Source organism: Ceratotherium simum, chromosome 20, assembly GCF_057802395.1.
Source record: "Ceratotherium simum simum isolate JZ-2026a chromosome 20, ASM5780239v1, whole genome shotgun sequence".
Classification (NCBI taxonomy): Eukaryota; Metazoa; Chordata; class Mammalia; order Perissodactyla; family Rhinocerotidae; genus Ceratotherium; species Ceratotherium simum.
Window position 1 is genome coordinate 49,843,226 of NC_141919.1, and position 22,638 is coordinate 49,865,863.

The 22,638-nt window shown below is 44.2% G+C and overlaps 1 protein-coding gene across 2 annotated transcripts; it reads left to right on the forward strand.

Moving 5' to 3' along the window:
* The first annotated feature begins 17,946 nt into the window (after positions 1-17,946).
* On the forward strand, positions 17,947-21,928 carry TMEM215 (transmembrane protein 215). Of its 2 annotated transcripts, XM_087444224.1 has the most exons (3): positions 17,947-18,679; positions 18,917-19,016; positions 19,262-21,928. In XM_087444224.1, exon 3 carries the CDS (start codon positions 19,319-19,321, stop codon positions 20,024-20,026), a length of 708 nt encoding a protein of 235 aa, XP_087300350.1. In that variant the 5' UTR covers positions 17,947-18,679; positions 18,917-19,016; positions 19,262-19,318; the 3' UTR covers positions 20,027-21,928. The 2 variants fall into 2 exon arrangements, with proteins under 2 accessions (XP_087300350.1, XP_004428428.1); XM_004428371.3 differs by having other exon boundaries at positions 17,947-19,016.
* The last annotated feature ends 710 nt before the right edge of the window (positions 21,929-22,638 follow it).

Below are 22,638 nucleotides of genomic sequence, written 5' to 3' on the forward strand. Positions count from 1 at the left end.
AGAACAGACTCTGATAAAAATTAAATCAGAGCCACTTGAATTAGTTCTCGGACATGAATAGTATTGCCAAGCCCTCGCTTTTGGTGCTCAAATGGGAACTGTCAGTCAGAGAGGAAACGGAGCAAAGGGGAGAAGGAGTGATGAATGGAGGTGTCTCGCAGCCTCTCTATTTTGAATCACAAGATACCAAGAGTTTCGCAGCGTGGACTTTTTCTGCAGGTCATCTACAAACGTTCTTCTCCTCTGATTTATAATTGGAGGGAGTTAACTCTAAGACCTATGGGAAGTTACAGAGGAGGAGGGGAAGGCAACTGTAACCTAATAAATTACGAGCTTGGACTCTGGTATCTAACTTCCTACCTGTAAGACCTTGTACAGGTTACTTAACCTCTCCATGCCTCCATTTCCTCATCTTTGAAATGGGGATGTAATATCGCTACCTCACAGGGTTGTTGTGTGCATTAAATGAAGTAATATATGTAAAGTGCTTAGCGCAGAGTATGGCTCAGGAAAAGCACTCAGTAAACAAGAGCGATGACCCTGGCCAGTCTGCGGGAGGCCCTCACATGGGTAAAGCAGATGCTTACACAGGGCGTGCTATGGGCCAGCCCTCTCCTAAGAGCGCCACCAACATTGACTGTTAATAACCCATCAAATCCTCGGGAATAAGATATTATTATCTCCATTATACAGATGCAAAAAAAAAAAGGAAGATATGAGGTCTGTTACCTGCCCAAAGCCACAGAAGTCCTGGCTAGCTGAGCAGATCCTCTCCAAACCTGCCTACAACTTCAAGCTCACTCAAGCCCTTCTTGGTGGATGTGCTCCTGGGATGGCTGGAGCCAGTGATGGTTAAACTGCCTCACCCTAAAGGGCCTGAGGGACTTATCTCACCATCTGCCCTCAGATACCCCCAGGAAGAGAGACTGGAGAAGGGCATTCCTCCCAAGGCTCACAGAAACTCTGCCTAAAAAAAGTCCCCCCAACCAGAGTGTGAATCCTCCAAAAATACTTCATTTTATACCTGTAAGGAATGTCATTTCCCCCAATTCCCTCACTCAGCCGCAAGCACGTCCTCAACTCCCTGGAGTATTTATGCAAAGGACTCTGGGAATTCTGGTGGGTTCTCCTGGGCCACAGTTTCCTCCAAGGAGCAGATGTTGCACATTAGAACTAATAGGCTTCACATTAGGCGAGCAGCTAGACGAACATCTGCTCACAACACTGTGAGTGATCTGAGTTCCCTTGGGCTGTTATTCATAGCAAGACACTCACTTTACTCTCAGAGTCTCAAAAGCGCTTGACTGATCTGAATTAATTAAGCCACATAAACCTCTTGAGAGGCAGAGAGAACACCTAGGAAGACAGAGGAGGGAGAAGGATGGAAAAGGGTTGTCTAATACCGAGATGAACCTCTCCAGTGGTCCAATAATACATCAAGTGAACCTCACTACCACAGCCAGTGAGGCCCCAGGGAAATTTACAGGTCATTTGTATCAACAGACATTGCCGTTGACAGTGATTAAAATATTAAAATCATAAAATACTTAAGAGCTTAAAGCGTCCTTAGAGATCATCTGGAACAATCCCTCATTTTAAGACTGAAAAAGCCGGCCACTTAGACGAGTGAGAGGGGAAATCAGACCTGCTGGTCCTCGGGACTCTTTCCGGGCTGCTGGCAATGAGCTAGCTGGAACTTTGACTGATAGTCCCTGCAGCAGGAGGAGCTGTGCCCAAACCAACTTCCCCCAAGGACCAGGGGGCCTGAAGACTCCAGGTGCTTCACAGAGCTCCCTAAAGAGCTGCCCCTAAGCACAGACTACTCTGCACCTGAATGCAAAATATTTGTCTCCCAGTGACAAGGCCACTCCCTTTAGTCCACTAAAAAGGAAGACACCAGAGGGTGAGGTCCTTCTGCTATAGTACAGTCCACAAGGGCATCCAGCTGCACCTTGGCCCAAGCACACTTCTCCACAGGATACCAGGACACTAAGGCACCTGTGTGTCTTCTGACCCTTCTCCCCGTGGCCCTTGCCCCCTACTAGCAACGCTGGCTGGCGTTCACCCACACCCTCTGCATGATACCCGTTAACCATTAGCCCTTCCAGACCTTTCCTGTGGTTATTGTTCACTGAATACGTTCTGAATATCTTTCCATGTAAGTACACATAGATAAAAATTGCCTTTTTAACGACTGCAAGGTATTTTACTGCATCATTACACCAGAATGTAATCAGCCAATCTCCCTTGGTTGTTTCCAGTTTAGCTCCTTCCAATTTTTCACAGTTAAAAACAATACAGCAGTGACCGGGTTATTTTTTGAGGATGAATTCTTAGAAGTGGAATTGCCAAGTCAAAGAATATGGACCTTTAAAAGGTTTTTGATACAATCTTCCAAATTTTTCCCCAGAAAAGTGGTATCAGAGTAGGTGCCCACAAGATTTCTGAGGTGGATCATTATTGACTTCACATAGTTTCCTTGCGTTTCATTCAGCTTCGTTCCAGCAGAAGCCAGTAGCCTGGTCAAACGCCAGATGGTACACTCACCAGAAGTCCCAAGAGGTTGGACAACCTTCTGTAAGTTGTGAGAGTTTTGAAGAAATGTGGACAGGTCATTACTGGAGGCAGTAAGATAAAGGGGCTTTTTCTTTATTAAGCATCTTAATTTTGATAAGGATATTTTCTTTCTGTAAATTTTCAGTTTGGGATAGGTTTATTTCTCCATGGTGAAATTACGGGATATAGTTATTCTTTATTTTGCTTATCGGTATTTCCTAAGATTTTTACAGTGTCCTTGTAATACATACACGGTTGCTCCACCTCGGCACTATCGACATCTTGGTGCAGGTAGTTCTTTGTTGTGGGGCAATCCTATGTGGCATAGGGCACTTAGAGCATCCCTGGCCTCCACCCACTAGATGCCAATAGCCCCTACCCCTCAGCTGTGACAACCAAAAATGTCTCTAGATATTTCCAAATATCTCCTGGGGGTCAAAATTGCCCCCAGTTGAGAACCACTGCACTAGTTAAGAGACAAAACTGTGACTGATGTTACCTCACAAAGGGCACGATCTGCTCGCCACAAGACAAAAGCCAATCGTCAAGAGGCAAGATGGTGGCAGAGAAAGGGCAGTTTATTACAGCTTGCTAGCAAGGGGGAAGGTGGCTGACTAATGTCCGAAAGAACCATCTCACAGAACAAAGACTACAGGCCAGTTATATAGAGGGCTGGTCTCCGAGTGGGGGAGGCACCTGATCTCTGGGGGGGGGGGGGGGGGGCATCCATCTGGTCTTAGTTCCTGGCAGTCTTCTGTTTTACTTGATATGCATCAGAGACTGGAGCAACGCCCTACACCCTGATCTTTCAGTTGTCATTGATGATGGCTGTCAGCATAGACTCTCTGCCCGGGGGTCATCACATTCCTAAGGAACTCAAAAGAACAAAATCATCAACTTATAGCAGCTGGGAAGGGCCATAAAATCCAGAGTTAGTCAGAGGTCATTCAAAGTTACAATATGGTTTCTTTTCTACAATGTGGCTTCCCTTATGTCAATCTTGTATTGAGCTGGTATCACTAATACTAATAATAAACACTTACACTGCTCTGTGCCAGACACTATTCCCACTGCTTCAGGAGTATTAGCTTGTTGATTCTTTTCAACAGTCCTTTGATGTGGTTACTATTATTATATCCATTTTACCTATAAGGAAACTGAGAACAGAGAGATTGAGTAACATGCCCCAGGTCACACAGCTAGAAAGTACAGGGGCCCAGGTTGGAACCCAGGTGACTCCAGAGCCTGTGCCCCTAATCATTTTTCTGCAGCTGCCTCTCATTGAAAGTTTTTTTAAAGACTCTTTTTAGTCATTTAACTTTTTCCAGCAAATCTTATAAAGTGTTTTCAAACACATACAATAATACAATGAACATCCATATAGTCATCACCTAAATTTAATAACTTTCAAGATTTTACCATCTTTAATTCACTTGTCCCTTTCTCTCTCTCTCTCTCCTCTCTCTTTCTCTCATTTGCTTTCTTCTTCCCTCCCTTCCTCCTTTCTCCCTTTCTATTATATCGTTTCATCCCCTACATAGTTCTAAAAGATATGGCTACTTTCTCACATAACCGTAACGCCTATGGCACCTAACAAAATAAAGAATTGTTTGGTATCAATCCATATTCAAATTTCCATGATTATCTCCAAAACATCGTTTTAAGTCTTGACAATGTTCAGCTTTGGACAGTGACTAAGAAGGATGAAGCAACGCTTCCCCGCATATCATGAATCCTAAAGGAAGACCGAGGTGGTCACGCAAGTACATTTCATAGGAACTCTCTAAGTGGTTTGGGTTAAAAAGGAAAGGAAAACACACAGCCCACAACAACAACAAATATCCTATTGCTGGTCTGGAGATACGAGTCCTGGCATGAGAAGGAACACGGTTGATGGTTAAAGTTAATTTTAACAACAGCAGGGAACTGGGGCTAGCCTTCAGAGTGCCTCTGCTTTGCTTTCTCGGTGCATATTTATGATTTCATTTTAATGCTTGTTGATTTACTTCTATTAGCCCATAAAAACTCTGACTCCTTCTTTCTGTTGTCCTTGAAACACAGCAGAAATTCCTCACGAGTCTGTGGTTAAGGACTGGGCTCCAGGTGAGTGAAGACAGCACCAGTTGGTCTTAGTTTATTTGAGGGCAGCAGGTTGAAGAGTGAGCAGAATTCTTTGAAGACCGGTGGGGATCACTGCTGCCCCTTCACCCCACACTGCCACCTGCTGGAGTGAGGTTAGGGGCAATAAGCGGGACCCTCCTTGTGTTTGTTTCCTATGGCTGCTGTGACAAATTACCACACACTCAGTGGCTTAAAACAGCACACACTGGGCCGGCCCCGTGGCTTAGCAGTTAAGTGCACGCACTCCGCTGCTGGCGGCCCGGGTTCAGATCCCGGGCGCGCACCGACGCACTGCTTCTCCGGCCATGCTGAGGCCGCGTCCCACATACAGCAACTAGAAGGATGTGAAACTATGATGTACAACTACCTACTGGGGCTTTGGGGGAAAATAAATAAAAAAAATTAAAAAAAAAAAACAGCACACATTTATTCTCTTACACTTATGAAGGTCAGAAGTCCAAAATTAACTTCACTGGGCCAAGATCTAGGTGTTAGCAGGCAGTGCTCTTAGGGAAGAATCCATTTCCTTGCCTTTTCCAGCTTCTAGAGTTGCGTTCCTCACACTCCTTGGCTCAGGGCCCCTTCCTCATCTTCAAAGCCAGCAGTGCAGCATCTTGCTTCAGTGATCACATTGCCTTCTCATTCTGTGTCACATCTCCTCAGCCTCCCTCTTATAACAACTCTTGTGATTACGTTTAGAGCCTACCAGGATAATTCAAGACAATCTCCCCACCTCACGATCCTTAACTTAATACATCTGCCATATAAGGGAATATTCACAGGTTTGGGGATTAGGACCCGGACACCTTTGGGGGTTATTACTCAACCTCCTGCATTCCACTTGAGAACAACTTGTTCCAAGAGTAACACCACTTGTATTTTGAGACCACAAAGCCTTTTACATGTGTTTTTCGTTAGATTATCACAACAATCCCTCAAGATAGGCAGGGTGTGGGTTCCCCCAGAAAACCCTGAGGCAGGGAGTTAAGTGCATGTAGTTTATTTGGCAGGTGACCCTAGAAAGCACAGGAAGAGTGGGGAGGTGAGACAGGGAGGGGAAGGAGCCAATACAGCGTGTGGAATCAAGCTGGCTACCACCGCAGGACACTGGAGCTCAATCCCCACAGGAGACTCTGAGAGACAGAATAGGGACCTCGGTTATTCCAACCAGCGGCTGGGAAGCTGGGATTTATCCACCAACCCCGCCATGCAGCCTTGATTGAAGCAGCTTTGGGGCGTTAACTGTCTGGCACTTCCAGCTTTCCCGCCCTTGAGGCCAGTGTCCTTCCAAGGCCAGAAGAAGACCTCAGACAACCACAGCCATGTTCAGCAAGCAGCCTACGTGAGGAGGAGAATGCCCAGGGGGTTGGCTGGGCATCAACAGTGTCCGCTAGGATCCCCACTTACCAATGAGATTCATATATTCTTTCACCAAACATGTATTGAGTACTTGCTTACTCTGGGCCAGACACCACGCTAGGTGCTGGAGCTCATGAATGAATGAGGCCTCCCTGCACGTGAGGGACTCAGTGTGTACAGACATGTAAAGAGACACAATATAATATCATGGTGAGGGCTATGCCAGAACTGTAAGTACTTGTGCCTGGCACATAAAGGTTCGCAAAAAAATCGGCTTTTAAAAACAAAGTACTATAAACAGCAGAAGACCTCTGTTGGGAGGACAAATGTCCCTCTTCATAATTAGAGCCAGGCACCCAAATAAGGCACTGAGATGAAATGGGGTCAAATACCAAGTGACTGGCCAAGGGCACCTGGCTTGTGAACAGAAAAGCAAGGTGTTGAACAGCAGGACAAGAACCCACATTTTCTGACTCCTAGGCCAGGGTTCCTTCCACTCTACCCTATGGTCTCTGGGAGATGAGCGCTCGCACCTATCGCAATGCCCGGTACATAGTAAGTATGGGATCCTCGTGAAATGGAAACAGGGCGTTTGGTTGACCATGAGAAAGGAAAAGCATAATCCATCGCAGGAATGGTAACAGACTTTTCCTAAGGGGAAAGCCTAAAATTTTGGTGAAATTTTTTAATCACCTTCCAAAGGCCCCATCTCCTAATACCGTCACATCGGGTATTAGGTTGCAACATCTGAATTTGGGGGGACACAAACGTTCCATCTATAGCACCACCCCATTCCAAGCACACTAGACCAGCGGAATATGCTTCCCACGTGAAGGGTTAGAGCTGAATCCTTGTACCTTCTGGGTAGCTCGCTTCCAGGAGGAAGAATGAGCCGAGCGTGCTCAGTTATTCTTCCCAACTTTACGAGGTAGTTAAGCAACTCACCTCTCTAGTGTAGAGAGGGGCCAAGATCGTATGAGGAAAAATCCCTCATTATGGAAAGCAGAAATAGGGAAAAGCCGTTCTCTCTAACGCTGCGGATGGGAAACAGAACCACCAGGGACTGAGGTATCCCTTTCTCCCGACGTCTGTGTGCTCCCTCATCTCAACTTGTCCCACTACATCTGCTTCTTTCCTCTCATTCTCCCCTGGCAACCTCTTCTTACTCTTCTCACTCATAGCCTGATATGGGGGCCTCACTCCCTAAGTTCACCTCACTATTCAGCTTGGTCCCCAAAGCTGACACTTGTTCTTTCAGCATCCCCACCCCAAATTTACAGAAGAGTCAGAATGGCCCAGCTCTTAAAGCCAGGCTGCCCAAGACACAAGCCAGCACCCAGTCAACTTATTCAGCAACTCCGTCAGGAAGGCTCACTCATCCCAACAGGACCCACGGGAGGCTGTGTGTAACCAGAAAGCCACTTCACTGATTTACAAAGGGAGATGTTACTTTCCAGTGACTCAAATGTTCATGTCTATGAGAAGACCTTAGTGGGAATTAGAATTAGTGACAATGAGAAACTATTGACAAATTTAGGTGGGATAATGCTTTTTTGGCTAAGTGGCATGTCTTGAGGTTTATAATTTACTTTAAAATAATTCAGAATGAAAATGAAGTACACAAATGAAGGGAGGCAGTCATTTTGGAAAATAGTTTGGCAGCTTCTTACAAAGTTAGAGGTGCCATATGACCTAGCAATTCTACTCCCAAGTATCTACCCAAGAGAAATGAAAGGGTATGTGCATGTAAAAACACGTACATAAATATTCACCACAGCATTATTCATAATGACCAAAAAGTTGAAATAACTCAAATATCTGTCAAATGATAAATGGATAAACAAAATGTGGTATAACCATACAATGGAATATTATCTGGCAATAAAAAGGAACAAAGTACAAATTCGTGCTAAAACATGGATGACCTCAAAAACATTATGCTCAGTGGAAGAAGCCAGACAAAAAAGAACACATATGGTGTGATTCCATTTTTACAACATATTCAGAAAAGGCAAATCTGTAGAGAGAGAAAGTAGATTAGTGGTTGCCTAGGACCAGGGGTGGGAATGAAGAGCGACTATAAATGGACACCAGGTTTCTTTTTAGGGTAATGGAAATGTTCTAAAGTCAGATTGTGATGAAGATTGTACAACTCTGTAAATATACTAAAATTCTTTGAACTGTACATACACACCAAATGGGTGAATTGTACGTAATGTGAGTTATATCTCAATAAAGCTATTTTTAAAAAGGAATAAGGAAGGAAAAGAAAAAAGGAAGGAAGAAGGGAGGGAGGGAGAGAAAGAAGGAGGGAGAAAAGGAAGAAGATTTTTGTTGGCCATGATGGTCATAGCCTTCACAGTACCAGAACATCTGAGAAGCCAAAATCATCATCAGAATGTTGCTTGGTGAGAGAGAGGTGGAAGGTCTTGAAAGAGTTTAGATGCAGGAGATTCTGAACCTGATAAACCCGCCGTTCCCTGTAGCCTCCATCTTTCCTCTGAACAGTGCTGGATAAACACAGCAAATGTCCAACCCATTGGTTCTCTCTTCTCTTTGGTTGGTGGTAAATATCCCTCTCTAGTTACTCACCTTGTGTCTAAGCGATGAAATATGATGGGGCTTGCTAGTATTTTTTTCCCCTAAAAATATATCTAAACTGCCCTAACTATGATTTTTAGTGTTTCCAAAACTCTTCAGTCACAAGTATTCAGACAAACTCTTGGTTTCATCCCACAGGCGGATACTCTTACATTGCATATGAATTTTTTAACACTCAAAGGGTAATCTTATTTTGTAAGTTTTGGGGAAGCCATCACTCTTGAGCCCGTGTAGCACTGACAGCGTACTGACATGCAGCATTATCAGGGATTTTAGGCAAGTCTAAGGAGATTATATGTATTTCTTCATCAATTAGATCTCTTTGGCTTTCTGCTCTGCTGATAGCTTTCTGCCTGTTTTCCAGGACTGTGGTAAAATTAGTCTCAAAATACACACTGACACAAATCTCTAATGCCATTTCCAGATTTGAGAGCCTGAGGAAGAAATGAGATGTGTGTTTGGTCTGCCATCTTGATCCAATCTGCAACTTCATTTATCACACCTGTATAATATGCTGGTGTGTTGATGTAACATAATTTACATAACTACTTCATATTTTTCTATATTAAAATTAACATTGTAACCAACATCCTTATATATAAATCTCAGCATATCACTCTGATTGTTTCTAAAGAAACCCTTTTAATGCCCATTGAATAAAATAACAAGTTGGGGTCTCTGTTTGGGTTTTCATAAACATACACATTTAGCAAACGTTTCGACTTGTCAGTGCGCGATGTTTAATCTAAGGACAAGAGAATGAGAAAACCAGATCAATCTTTAGTTTGGGGATCAAACCACATCAGAATTCTCTACTTCCAACTCTTCATGATTCCTAACAGTCCATTTTCTCACCCTTTCTTTACCCTTACCAAAGATCCTGTGCAGAATCAAAAGGAAGACAGTACGCAGAAAGATCTAAGCTGTGGAGTAATCCCAGTGCTGGAGAGCAGAGGGACATTCGGCTGGAACCACTCCAATACCTAAAAGGTTTTCATCTCTGGAACCTTTAATCTAACATTTTCACTGTATCAGCTTTATTTTTTTTACTTAAGAAAAGATTTGTGAAAATTCTAGGCTTCCTTTTTACTGTGTTCTGCACAATCTGATGAACTCTAATGAGCTGCAAGAGATTTTAAAACTCTGTTAATTCAGCACTGGAAAAACAGTTGAAGCTACGATACATCTCTGGAGGCCCAACGTGAAATAAAGAAAGTTAGAGGCATAAACGTAGCCTTTAGTAAAGATCTGAGTTACCTCCCAAGAGGTAGAGAAGATGACAGGAGGTACAGAGGAGGCATGAACACAGCCAGATGAGGAGGAGGCTCTCAATAAATACTTGTCAAATAAATGAGTCAGAATTACAGCCAAGAAGAAAAAAAAAAATCCACCCTCTAACCAGGTGCATCAAAACAACCATGTTTAAATCAAAAGGGGGGGAAATAGTATATTTATTGTTTTCTAGGTTGAAAACAGGGTTATAAGAAATCTCGAAAGTGATTAGCATAAATTTGGGAGGAACCATAAGATCCAACTCTAATCCAACAGGAAAATCTATTTGTTCTCTTTCAATTTTTATCTTTTCTCAATTTATCCACATCCTTTTCCCTCCTGTGAGGAAGCGCTGGAACAAGGAAAGGCGTAGGAAACTCAGGGAAAATATGAGGTTGAGAAAATTTGAATTTGTTCACTCAGTCTTTCAAGTCTTCATGAATCATTCATTCAACTACCATTTATTGAGTCCCTAATATGCACAAGAGACCATTCTTTTATTTTTAAAAAAACTTTTTCTTATTATACAATGAGTAGAAATTTTAAAAATTTCATATGGATATAAAAATTTATTTTTTGTTGATAAAATATAAACAGTTACTTAATATTCCACTACCTGGAAACAACCATTGTTAAGATTCTGAGAGTATTTCCTTTTCACTTTTTTCCTATTCTAGTTTTTTTAGTGATCAAGGTCTTATTAAATATAGAATATTTTTCAAGTTATTTTAATAGAATTTTTTATTCTTATTTCTTTACATTACCATTCTGTTGATCCCATTTTCATGGGTCATTAAAAAATCTTTAAGGGCTTGTCCTGTGGCTTAGTGTTTAAGTTCAGAGAGCTCCTCTTTGGTGGCCCAGATTCGGTTCCCGGGAGCGGACCTGTACCACTCGTCAGCAGCCATGCTATGGCAGCGACCCACATACAAAATAGAGGAAGATTGGTACAGATGTTAGCTCAGGGCAAATCTTCCTCAAACAACAAAAAAATCTTTAAAATATAGTTTTATGGATGCATAATATTCCCTTAACTGAATGTGATCTGCCCTCCAGTGCATGCACCATATTGTACATAATCTTTCCTCTGTTATTGGACATTCCAAAGCTTTCCAGTGTTTTACTACTAGGATAGTGTAAAAAATTTTTTGCACATAAATATTTTTTTGTGCTGCTGATTCTTCCCACAGGAAAGATTGCTAGAATCATAATGCCTGGGCCAAGTGGTTCATGATAAGCCCGACAGCTCAGCACCACCCAATAGAATGTTCTGTGATAATGAAATGTTTAATATCCGCACTGTCCAATATGGTAGCCAATCACCACATATGACTGCTGAGTACTTGAAATGTGGATAGCACAACTGAGAAACTGAATTTTTTATTTTGTTTAATTTTAAGTAATTTAAATGTAAATAGCCTCCTGTTGCTAATGGCTATGGTATTGGACAGTGCAGCAATAGCTGGTCTAAGATCTTAATTTGTTTGACTTTTGGAGACTTCCACAAAATGGCCCTCATTCTGTTTCCATGGCACTGAGTTAAGAAAGTACTCAGACAAGTTGTGTGGGCCTGGAGAGTCTGAGGATGATAATGAGGACTTTGTTGATGCCTCATGAACTGTGCTCTGCTGTCGTATCAGGTGGTCCCAGCAGACATGAGGCCAGGCTATGAGCAGGCCTGGATCTGCCTCATGAGAATAAGCTTTATGTATTTATGGTGAACCTGGAGAGAAACTCTTCTGCTTCCAGAGAGTTAGATGTGACTTTCCCTTACTCAGGCATTACCATCCCCCACTGCGTGCCTGATGGTGAAGATATGGGGACTTCCTTCTGCACCTTGAGATAAGTAAATGCTGATTAATCTACTCAGATGGTGCCTGGGTCTGTAATTTCCACCAATGCATACTATAGTCGACATTTCTCAATATAATGGTCATGAAAAGGTACTACTTTTCCAAGGCTCTTGACATGTCTGGACAGATTTCCTCCACTCAGAAGTTAGCACTGACCCACTCCCACCATCAGTACATGTGAATGCTCATCTTAGTGCACCACCCCTAGCAACCATACTATTTGTTATACTTACAAATTTAATGGATAAAAAATGTATATCATTGTCATTTAAATTTGCATTTATCTACAAGCAAAATGCTAAGAGAGCTCCTATCTTTTAAAAAGTTATCTCTCAACCCACACATCTATGGACAGCTAATCTTTGACAAAGGAGCCAAGAACATACAATGGGGAAAAGAAAGTCTCTTCAACAAATGGTGTTGGGAAAACTGGATAGCCATATGCAAAAAAATGAAAGTAGATCCTTACCTTACACCATACACAAAAATTAACTCCAAATGGATTAAAGACTTGAATGTAAGACCTGAAACTGTGAAACTTCTAGAAGAAAACATAGGCAGTACGCTCTTCGACATCGGTCTTAGCAACATCTTTTCAAACACCACATCTGACCGGGCAAGAGAAACAATAGAAAAAATAAACAAATGGGACTACATCAAACTAAAAAGCTTCTGCACAGCAAAGGAAACCATCAACAAAACGAAAAGACAACCTAACAATTGGGAGAAGATATTTGCAAACCATACATCTGATAAGGGCCTAACCTCCAAAATATATAAAGAACTCATGCATCTTACCAACAAAAAAACTACCAACCCAATTAAAAAATGGGCAAAAGACCTGAACAGACATTTCTCCAAAGAAGATATACAGATGGCCAACAGACACATGAAAAGATGTTCAAAATCACTAACTATCAGGGAAATGCAAATCAAAACTACAATGAGATATCACCTCACGGCCGTCAGAATGGCTATAATTAACAAGACAGGAAACAACATGTGTTGGAGAGGATGTGGAGAGAAGGGAACTCTCATACACTGCTGGTGGGAGTGAAACTGGTGCAGCCACTATGGAAAACAGTATGGAGATTCCTCAAAAAATCAAGGATAGAACTACCATATGATCCAGCTATTCCACTGTTGGGTATTTATCCAACGAACTTGAAAACACCAATTTGTAAAGGTGTATGCACCCCTGTGTTCATTTCAGCGTTATTCACAGTAGCCAAGACTTGGAAGCAACCTAAGTGCCCATCAAGGGAAGAATGGATAAAGAAGCTGTGGTATATATACACAATGGAATACTACTCAGCCATAAGAAACGATGAAATCCAGCCATTTGTGACAACATGGATGGACATTGAGGGTATAATGCAAAGTGAAATAAGTCAGAGGGAGAAGGTCAAATACTGTATGATTTCCTTCATTAAGTAGTAGATAATAACAACAATAAACAAACACATAGGGACAGAGATTGGATTGGTGGTTACCAGAGGGGAAGGGGGGAGGGAGGAGGGTGAAAGGGATAATTCGGTACATGTGTACGGTGATGGGTTGTAATTAGTATTTTGGTGGTGAACATGATGTAATCTATGCAGAAATAGAAGTATAATGATGTACACCTGAAATTTTTACAATTTTATAAAACAATGTTACTGCAATAAACAAAAAATTTTAAAAAAAAAGTTCTCTCTCTTTACTCTACACCAACACATCTGGCTATCATCTCATTTCTCTGTTCTCCTTAACAGCAAAACTCTGAGTTCTCTCTGCTCTTTGCCTTCAATTTCTCTTCTTTTCTCTCGTGGCCTCATTTCAATAAAGACTTCACTCTCACCCACTCCACCACAACTGCTGTTATAAGGGTGACCAATGACCTCCATGTTGCTAAGGCCAGTGGTCACTTTTTAGTCTTCTTCATACTTGACCTATCAACAGAATTGATGTAATCACTATGCCCTCCTTGAAATGCTTTCTTCTTTTGGCTTCTTGGACATGTCATTTTCTCACCTCACTGGCCAATCTTTCAATAATCTATTTGGGGGGGGGTTCCTCCTGGTCTCCCCAATCTCAAAATGTTGATGTTCCTTGGTACTTAGTACTCAAACTTATCTAACCTATCAGTGCTTGCTCTCTAAGTCATCTCATTGGCCCAGGGCTTTAACTGCTAATCATATCCCAACAGCTCCCAAATTTATGTTTCCAGCCCAGACTTCTCCCCAAAACTCCAAACTTGCACACCAACTCTATCAACATCTCCACTTTGATATATCAAGTGAAAATGTCCCAAACCAAGTTCCCGATTTCCCACCTGAAATCTTGGAATCATCTTTGATTATTCAGTTTCCTTCACATCCCAAATCTATTAGCAATAGCTTTACCTTAAAACATATCCAGAATCTGACCACTTCTTGCCACCTCCACTGCTACCACCATGGTCCAAGCCACCATCATCTCTCACCTGGATAGTTACAATAATATCCCCACTGGTCTCCCTGCTTCTGCCCTGGACCCATCTTAAGTCTATTTTCTACACAACAGCTAGACTGAACATTTTTTTGTTTTCTCCTGAGGATGATTCGCCCCGAGCTAACACCTGTGCCAATCTTCCTCTATTTTGTATGTGGGTCACTGCCACAGCATGGCTGCCAAGGAGTGGTGTAGGTCCACGCCTGGGGACTGAACCCTGGCTGCCGAAGTGGAGTATGCCAAACTTAACCACCAGGCCACAGGGCTGGCCCCTAGACTGAGCCTTTTAAAACATGAGTTGGGTTTTCTCCCTCCGTTCTCCAAATCCCCCAACCAGGCCTGGTTCTTCCATGTGTGAGGCCCCAGGCAAGAGTGAAATGAACACTGCCCTTCTCTTCCCACCCCTGGCTCTGTTCTGAACCACCAAGGGACTGACCTGCAGAGCACAGACACCCTATGTTGCATGCCTAAGTTTTACCTATACTCAAAAGCACAGTGGCCCCTTGGTCATCCCACAGTGCTACGGGTATGCACACTTGCAGTATGGTCAACTCTTGGGAGGACGGACCTAGCAAAGAGCTGTGCCCAAGTCCTGGTAGCAGGCACAGGGCTGTTAAGGTAGAGAATTCTAAGTTACCAGGTACCCATGACATGGTCTAGAAAGGGGGGAAGGTCTCCAGATGGGGCACATCACTTTGACAGATTCTTTGGCCTGTAAGGAGGGGTAGAAAGAAGCTACTGAAAGGAAGGCTCAGCGCAGGGCCTCCAGTTGCCTGGCTTCAATGGACTGGCAATGTACCAGATGGAGGCTGCCCTGTCAGCCTGAATCCCAGAGTGAAGACAGTGTGGAGCGGGGCTGCAGCTGGCCCATGATGGACATGTGGTGTGAACATACAGCCTTTGAGATCTGGAAGTCTTTCGTTGCCATGACATAATCTATCCTATCCTGACTAATACTTGCTCTGTGAATGTGAGTTCTATAAGGCAGACCATACCTATCTCACTGGTATCTCCAGCACCGAGCCCACTGCCAAGCACACAATAAATACTCAAGTAACATTGAGTGAATGCAACCTTTCTGGATTTCATCTGTACAATAAAGGGGGTTAGAGGAGATATTCTATAAGATCTCTTCAAATTCCAGCATCCCATGATTTCTATAATTTCAGAAATAAAAGGTTCTGTGTTTCCTTCTCAAACACCCGCATGCCAAAGCCTCATTCCCACCTGAATTTCCTTTCTCTTCTGATGAAAAGCTTTTGTACATGGCTGTATATGTTTTTAGCATTCCAAGAACTGCTTAAGGTTTTAAAATCCTAGTGCAATCAGCTTGTACAAGGCAAGAAATTAAATACTGAGAACGCCTTTTCTGTCCCTGAATATTGTGACCCTGAGCAATGCCTCCCTCCCACCCACCTGGGGTGCTGCTGACTCGGGCAAGTACACCTGCTGTTCAAAGACCATTGGAATTACCTCTAAGAAGGAACTGCTTTGAGAATGAGGCTTGTAATGAAACAGTGATTGAAGCGTCCTGTGGTTTTATGCATGGGTCTTATCTAATGCCTAAGTAGATGAACCGCGTGGCTTAAAAGTCAGAATGGAATTAGGTGCTTGTGTGAGTGAGAGGAAGTCTCTGTTCAGCAACCGTTGCTTCTTTGGGATCCAGCTTGGTTTCCAGAACTACTGTGGGAGCACCTGCACAACGCTGACATCAGTTCAACCCTGCAGAAGCGACTGACAGAGAACCTGGACTGGTAGAGCTGACATGGACCTCAGCTCCCTCCTCATCCAAAGCCCTCATTTCACAGGAAAGTGAAACCCAGGGAGCAAAGGTGATTTGCCTCAGGTACAGGTGGAAGAGAAGATCAAGGGATTTAGGAGGTAAGCCCATGATGACTGGGGGGACTTACTGGATGTGGGTGGTTAGGGAGAGAAAGGAATAGAGGACAATTCCAAAGTTTCTCAGTAGGGGTCAAATGAGAAAGAGCAAGCCTGAAGGACATTCGACGAGCTCAGTTTGGGTCACATTGAGTTTGAGGTGTCTGTGAGCCATACAGACAGATATCAAGCAGACAATTAGATATTATAAATCTGAAACTGAGGAAAAAGGACAAGGCTAAAGAGCTAAATTTAGGAGTCGTCAGCCTGTCCAATTGGTATTTGAAACTATTACAGAAAGAGAAGAGACAAGAAATCAGAAGGGGGTAACAGGGAAATAGCCAGCAGAACATCAACATCTAAGGGCTTTGTTAAAAATAAAAATAAATAAAATAGAGAGGAGTTTGCAAAGTAGCCTACAAATGAGTGGCCAGGGAGATGGGAGGGAAATGGCGGGGATGGTGTTAGTAGAGGCGGGAGAGAGGCTTCAAGAAGGCAAACAGGTCCAGCAGGTGCAGCACACACTGCTAATGGCTTCCCCAATATACAGTCCCCCTTCTTTCCTTGCTAACAAAACGTTGATTTTTTTTCAGTGTGGCAATAAATCTGGTCCAAAAAAACAACAAAATCTGATTTCCCAGGCTCCTTTGCATCCAGAGGTGGCCCCTATGACAACCTTCTGGCCAATTAGATATGAGCAGGTGTCTATCTACTTGGTGGGGCCACCAGGGAAACTATTATTTTCCTGATATAAACAGTCAAACAGCTGGCATCCCACTTTTGCCCTTAGCCCTTTGCCCTTTCTTCCTTCTGAAATAATGATTCTATGTCCAGAGGAACAGCAACTATCTAATGAGCTGAGTAAAAAAGACACACTCAGTAGATGCTGGAGTGGAAAATTAGGAGTCTGATCCCGAGCCACCCAGGTGACAGAGTGAGAAGCTGGAGAGTCAGCCTTGACTCCACCACCATCTCACTTCCTTGGATCCAAGACACTTGATTCTTCCCTGAAATACCTTTCGAAGTCACTTTCTTCTAACCACCCCTACTAGCCCTGCATTGTTCAGGCCCACGCCATGTCTTGCCTGGCTAACTGAGCTGTCATCCTAACAGGTCCCCCTGCTTCCACATGCACCCTCTCCAACTCGTCCTCTAACCCGCAGTCAAAAATGGAATACTTTGTGTTCATCCCTGCTTACAATAATTTCACGGTTCTTCATTGCCTAGTAGATAAAGTCAAAGGTCCACAGACAGGCCCTTCACGATTTGGCTCATGCCCTACATTGATTATGACATACTATGCAAATATACATTTTAACCATTTTGTGAACAAGGACCATGTGCCAAACATGGTGCTAGGAACCATGCATTTATTTAGTCCTCCTAATGTTCACATATTTGGTAGTAATATTCTCATTTTACAGATGAGTCAACTGATTCTCAGAGAGGTTAAATCACTTGCCCAAGAACACACAGCTAGTTTAAGTGGGGAAGGCCTGGATAGTCAAAGTTCTTTCCACCAAGACAGTGCCTTGACATGAAAGAAGGTACCCCCACCCCTGCCTCCTGTTCCTCACTATTCCCCATCTACCCTACATGGGCAGCCTTGTCGGAGAACTACAGCCAAACTCAGTCTTGCTCCGGGGGCCAGAGGACTCCGTGCCCCCGCTGCAGTGGGCAGGAGAGCGATTCTCCACACTGGCTTCAGCGAGGGAGGAGAGAACCGCCCTGAACTGGAGCTGCATCTCGGGCTGGTCGGCCCATCCCCCCAGTCAAGGCCCCTCCTTCTCCTCCTCGCTAGCTGGGTGTTGGGTGGCAAGTGCCGAGATGAGGACCCGGGGGCGGAGAGCCCTTCTCCTCTGACCCAGCCAGCCTGGCTGGCACCACGGCGGAGTGGGATCCTGGCTCCAAAGCCACCCTCTCCTGGCTCCGGAGCTGGAAGACTTGGAGGGGAGGACTCTGGTGACTCCCGCAAGGCTCGAGCAAGACCGGGCATCCACCCCTCATCACTAACCCAGCCTGGGCGCTGGTCCCGTGCGCTCCGCTGCGCAGCCTGCTCCGGGGCAAGAGCGCCTGTGCGCGCCGCTGCCGCCCAGCCTCCGGACCGACAGCATCCGCGGGCAGCGGGACCCCGGAGGAGGGCAGCCCAGCAGCCCCGAGAGCCTCGAGGTTGAGGGACGCGTGGTCGGGGAACCTCCTGTGAGCTGCTATCCGGGTTGGGTCACCCAGATTTGTAACTGGAGAAGGGTCCAGGTCCTCGAGGGACATCTCCAGCTGGCACCTCTGGCCCTCGGACCGCGGACTCGGAGCGCAGGCTGCCCCGTGGGCAAACCGACCCGAGTTCTGGTCTCCAGCCAGCGGCACCCTCGCACCCCGGATCCCCCCGGGCACGGAAGCGGTCTAGCCGCCCTGCTCAGCCCTCCTGGGCAGCGGCGCAACGAACCCCAGCTGCTCCAAGCACCCCGATTAGACCCTGGGCAGCCTCTTCTGCCCGGGTAGCCTCTCCCCGGGGGCTCACCCGCTCGCGCCCCTGCGCGTCCCTCTTTGTTTCTGAGCTTGCTCTGCAGGTGATGTAACGAGCCCAGGCTCGCGCGCCGCTTTCCCTCTTCCCCAGACTGTCCCCCCTCCCTCCCTCCCTCCCTCCCTCCGCACCCGGAGCTCTGCGCGCAAAGCCGGGCGCTGGGCTGCGCCGCCGCTCCGCTCCCAGAGCACTGGGGACCGGCGGGCGCTGTCGGGAAAGACACGCTCCCACGTCCCACCGCCTGGGTGCAGAGTCAGTGGGGAAAGCCGGGTTTTCCTTCCAGAATCAAGGGAGAGAGCCGAGAGGACAGCTGCTGTGGAGGTTTCTAAGGAGACTCAGACTGGCTTCTTTCCCTGTTCCTGGGAGACGGCAGGAAACCTCAGGTACCTGGGTCATCCCAGTCGGTGGACGTTTATGAGAGACAGAGGTTGCAATAGTAAGAGAGAGAGAGACAGAGAAAGAGTGAGAGCAGCACAAACAGAGAAATAAAGTCGGAGACAGAGACCAAGATTGACATACAAGTAGAGAGTCAGAGACAAGAGTAAGAGAGACAGAGAGTTGGTGGGTGGGAAATTGACTTGGGTTGTTTGTTTGTTTTTTAAACCCACTGTGGTTTTGCCTCTGACAGAAGAGAGAAAAGCTGCTCCCCGTCCAGCAAGTAGCCCCCAACTGGATGGAGTGAAAGATGCGGCCTGATGACATTAACCCGAGGACTGGGCTGGTGGTGGCCCTGGTCAGTGTCTTCCTGGTCTTTGGCTTCATGTTCACCGTCTCTGGGATGAAAGGAGAGACTCTGGGAAACATCCCCCTCCTGGCCATCGGGCCAGCCATCTGCCTACCAGGTATCGCGGCCATTGCCCTGGCCAGGAAAACTGAGGGATGCACCAAGTGGCCTGAAAATGAGCTGCTGTGGGTCCGCAAGTTGCCCTGCTTCCGGAAACACAAGGACAAGGAGGTGGTGGAACTGCTGAGGACCCCTTCGGACCTGGAGTCAGGCAAGGGAAGCTCAGATGAGCTGGCTAAGAAGGCAGGCCTCAGGGGAAAGCCTCCCCGCCAGGGGGAGGCTGAGGTGGCCATGGCCAGCTCCATCACCACCCCCTCACCCGCGGAGGAAGGAGAATGCCAGAGCCTGGTCCATAGCGGGCCTCAGGAGGAGACATCAAGATACCTGGACGGCTACTGTCCCTCGGGCAGTTCCCTCACCTACAGTGCCTTGGAAGCCAAGCGCTCAGCCTGGGACAGGTCCCAGTGCCCTGAGCCCGAGGACAGCATCTTCTTTGTGCCCCAGGACAGCATCATCGTTTGCTCCTATAAGCAGAACAGTCCCTATGACAGATACTGTTGCTACATCAATCAGAGCCAAGGCAGGTGGGACCACGAGACTATAGTCTAAGCTTTGCATACGAGGGTCGCTGTGTTGATGGACACACAACTACACTCAGCTCCCGATGGAAGGAAACTGCCCTGCTCCAACAGCCTTCACACTGTTAGAAATGGAGCTGGTATGTGACGGGTGTGCAAACCTCTGGTGCCTGAAAACCATGTACATAGGCATGTTGGGGACACATTTTAGGGAAGGGTGATGAGGGCTAAGGACACTGGAAGAGGCAGTGGGTAGGAGAGGAAGCAGTTCCAATTGCTTTTTAACAATTTAAACCATGTCGGATGTTTTGTCAAGTCTATCTGAAGGCAAGATAGACCTAGAGCGGGCTGCAGACACCAGGCATGAAATCACACATGGGCAGTCCACAGGGAGACAGAGCTGCTTTGGGTCTGAGGAAACTGAGAGAAAAACAGTTTAATGCTTCATTATATGAAATGATTTTTATCTGGTGAAAGCTTTTCACACTTAGCATTTGCTGAAAGAAAAATAAATCAAGATAGAACAGCTCCATCCCTCCAGGTGGGGTGGTTTTCAGACAAAGAGGAGTTAAAGAGAGTTGAATTATGTAATTGAGTTTTTTGATATTATCCTCTGACAAGATCAGGGATTTCAAATAAAGTAAAATGAATGTGACCAGCTATGTGAAAAACTAACATTTTTAGATGGCTATGTTACTTCTTAAACTCTTCATTGAAATTGATTTACTGGGTCTTTATCTGAAGTGTTTTTTAACATTTACGATCATTGATGTATAATTTCCTCATCAGGTGCAAAATGACTTGATGTAATATTTTCATAGATTAGAATTTGTTTTCATCAAGTCAAAATGGATTTTACATGTGTATCCTAGTGTCTTTAACATTTCTGGGAGACGTACTGGTAATTACTATTCTTATATGCCTTTTAAAATCTAAAGACTATGAAGTTAATACATTAGTCTTGACTTTATGCAGAATTTACATGAAATGCAACGGTTAAACTTCTGGAAATGTCATTATTTGTACATTTGTTCAACACTCCCAGAGACTGTAAATGCCAATGAAACAGGAGTTAATCTACTAGATTTCACTAAAGCCCAGATTTTATTAAGTTCACCTGATCAGTGAACATTACATGACAAATGTCAGTTTTATTTCATACTTAATTTTTTGCTGCTAAGGAAAAACATCACAGTGGGATCCTGAAATGTATTTCCTATTTCACTTGCTCAACTGTAATAGACAAGACAGCACTCAGCCAGAATACCATTTGATCCCTGTTGAAGAGAAATATTGAATTATATATAGAAATGGTGGTAAATTTCATCCTGGAGGTCAGGATAATTTTGCATCCCTCAAAGAACGATGTTTTATTGTTAATGATCAGATAGTTTCAGCCACTTTCTCCCAAAAGGGGAATTGAGGACAAAAATTTGCTACATACCTCTTTTGTGTATTTCAGGTCCAACTCTGCAATTCTTCAAGTTTAGCAATTATTGTGTCTTAAGAATCATGCCCTTAAAAATCACAATTTTCAAGTTAAATTCAACATCAAAAGTATGCAATTTTTTTAGTAGGGCTTAAATGTCAGAAAATGAGGTGTGTGATCCTGGGCAAATTTTATTTTCTCTCACCTCAGTTCCCTGAAATGGGAGGAGTGGAACCGACTGACGCTAGATTATTTCTATCGTTCGTTCCCAGTTTGAATATTCCATGGCATTATGTCAAAGGCGCTTTATATATTGCCAAGAAATGACTTACAGCAAAATGCATGCCAAAGTTACACAATTCATGAAAACATTTATGCGACATGGATTGAAGTCTTGCTACGACTCAAAAGAATTTTGTAAATGTATGAAAGTAGATTTGTTTTACTACCAAATATTATTTATTCAACAAAATACATTTCTGGGAATAAAATAAAGATGTTGAGAGTAAAATATGTTTGGGAAGAATTTTTTTCAATATTGGTATAGCCCCAAATAGTCTAATACATACCCTTGCACTAAATGTAATTTACTTTGGATTTGGCACGGAGGGAAAATAGTTTTCCAAAATCATAATATCTCTTAATAATTCTAATGCATTTTGAAAGATGGAATTCATGTTTCTATGAAAGTAAAAATTATTGGATAACTCAGGCATAAAAACTTCCTCTAATTTGTTTGCCATTTGTGGACATCTTTAGACATGAGATAGCAAGACATCAGAGAGGGATGTTCACAGAGACTCAGCAAATCCTACACAGGGTCTGAAAAGAGATGCTTGTAGAGTCAGGTGTAGTTTGGGGTTTGGAAAAGTTACTTTCTGATTTCTTGGAACCAGCTCAAACTCCTTGACATCATGCACACACGCACACACACACACACACACACACACAAACACACACCCCAATGTCCAAATCCAAAGTCAACTACTAGTTTAGAGATATAAGGTATTTTATCATATTTTCAAGTTCTATTTCAGAAGAAACTTACTTCGGGTTTCTTCTTGCATCCACCTACTTAAGACACTTAAGTTATCTAAGTATGCATTTGAGGGAATTTTCTGCAAGGCTAAAATAACGGTGTGCAAGTGTTGAGCTGGGAGGCTTAACTTTGACCAGAAAGAATAAAACGTGTGATTGTGTGTGTGAATTTTTCT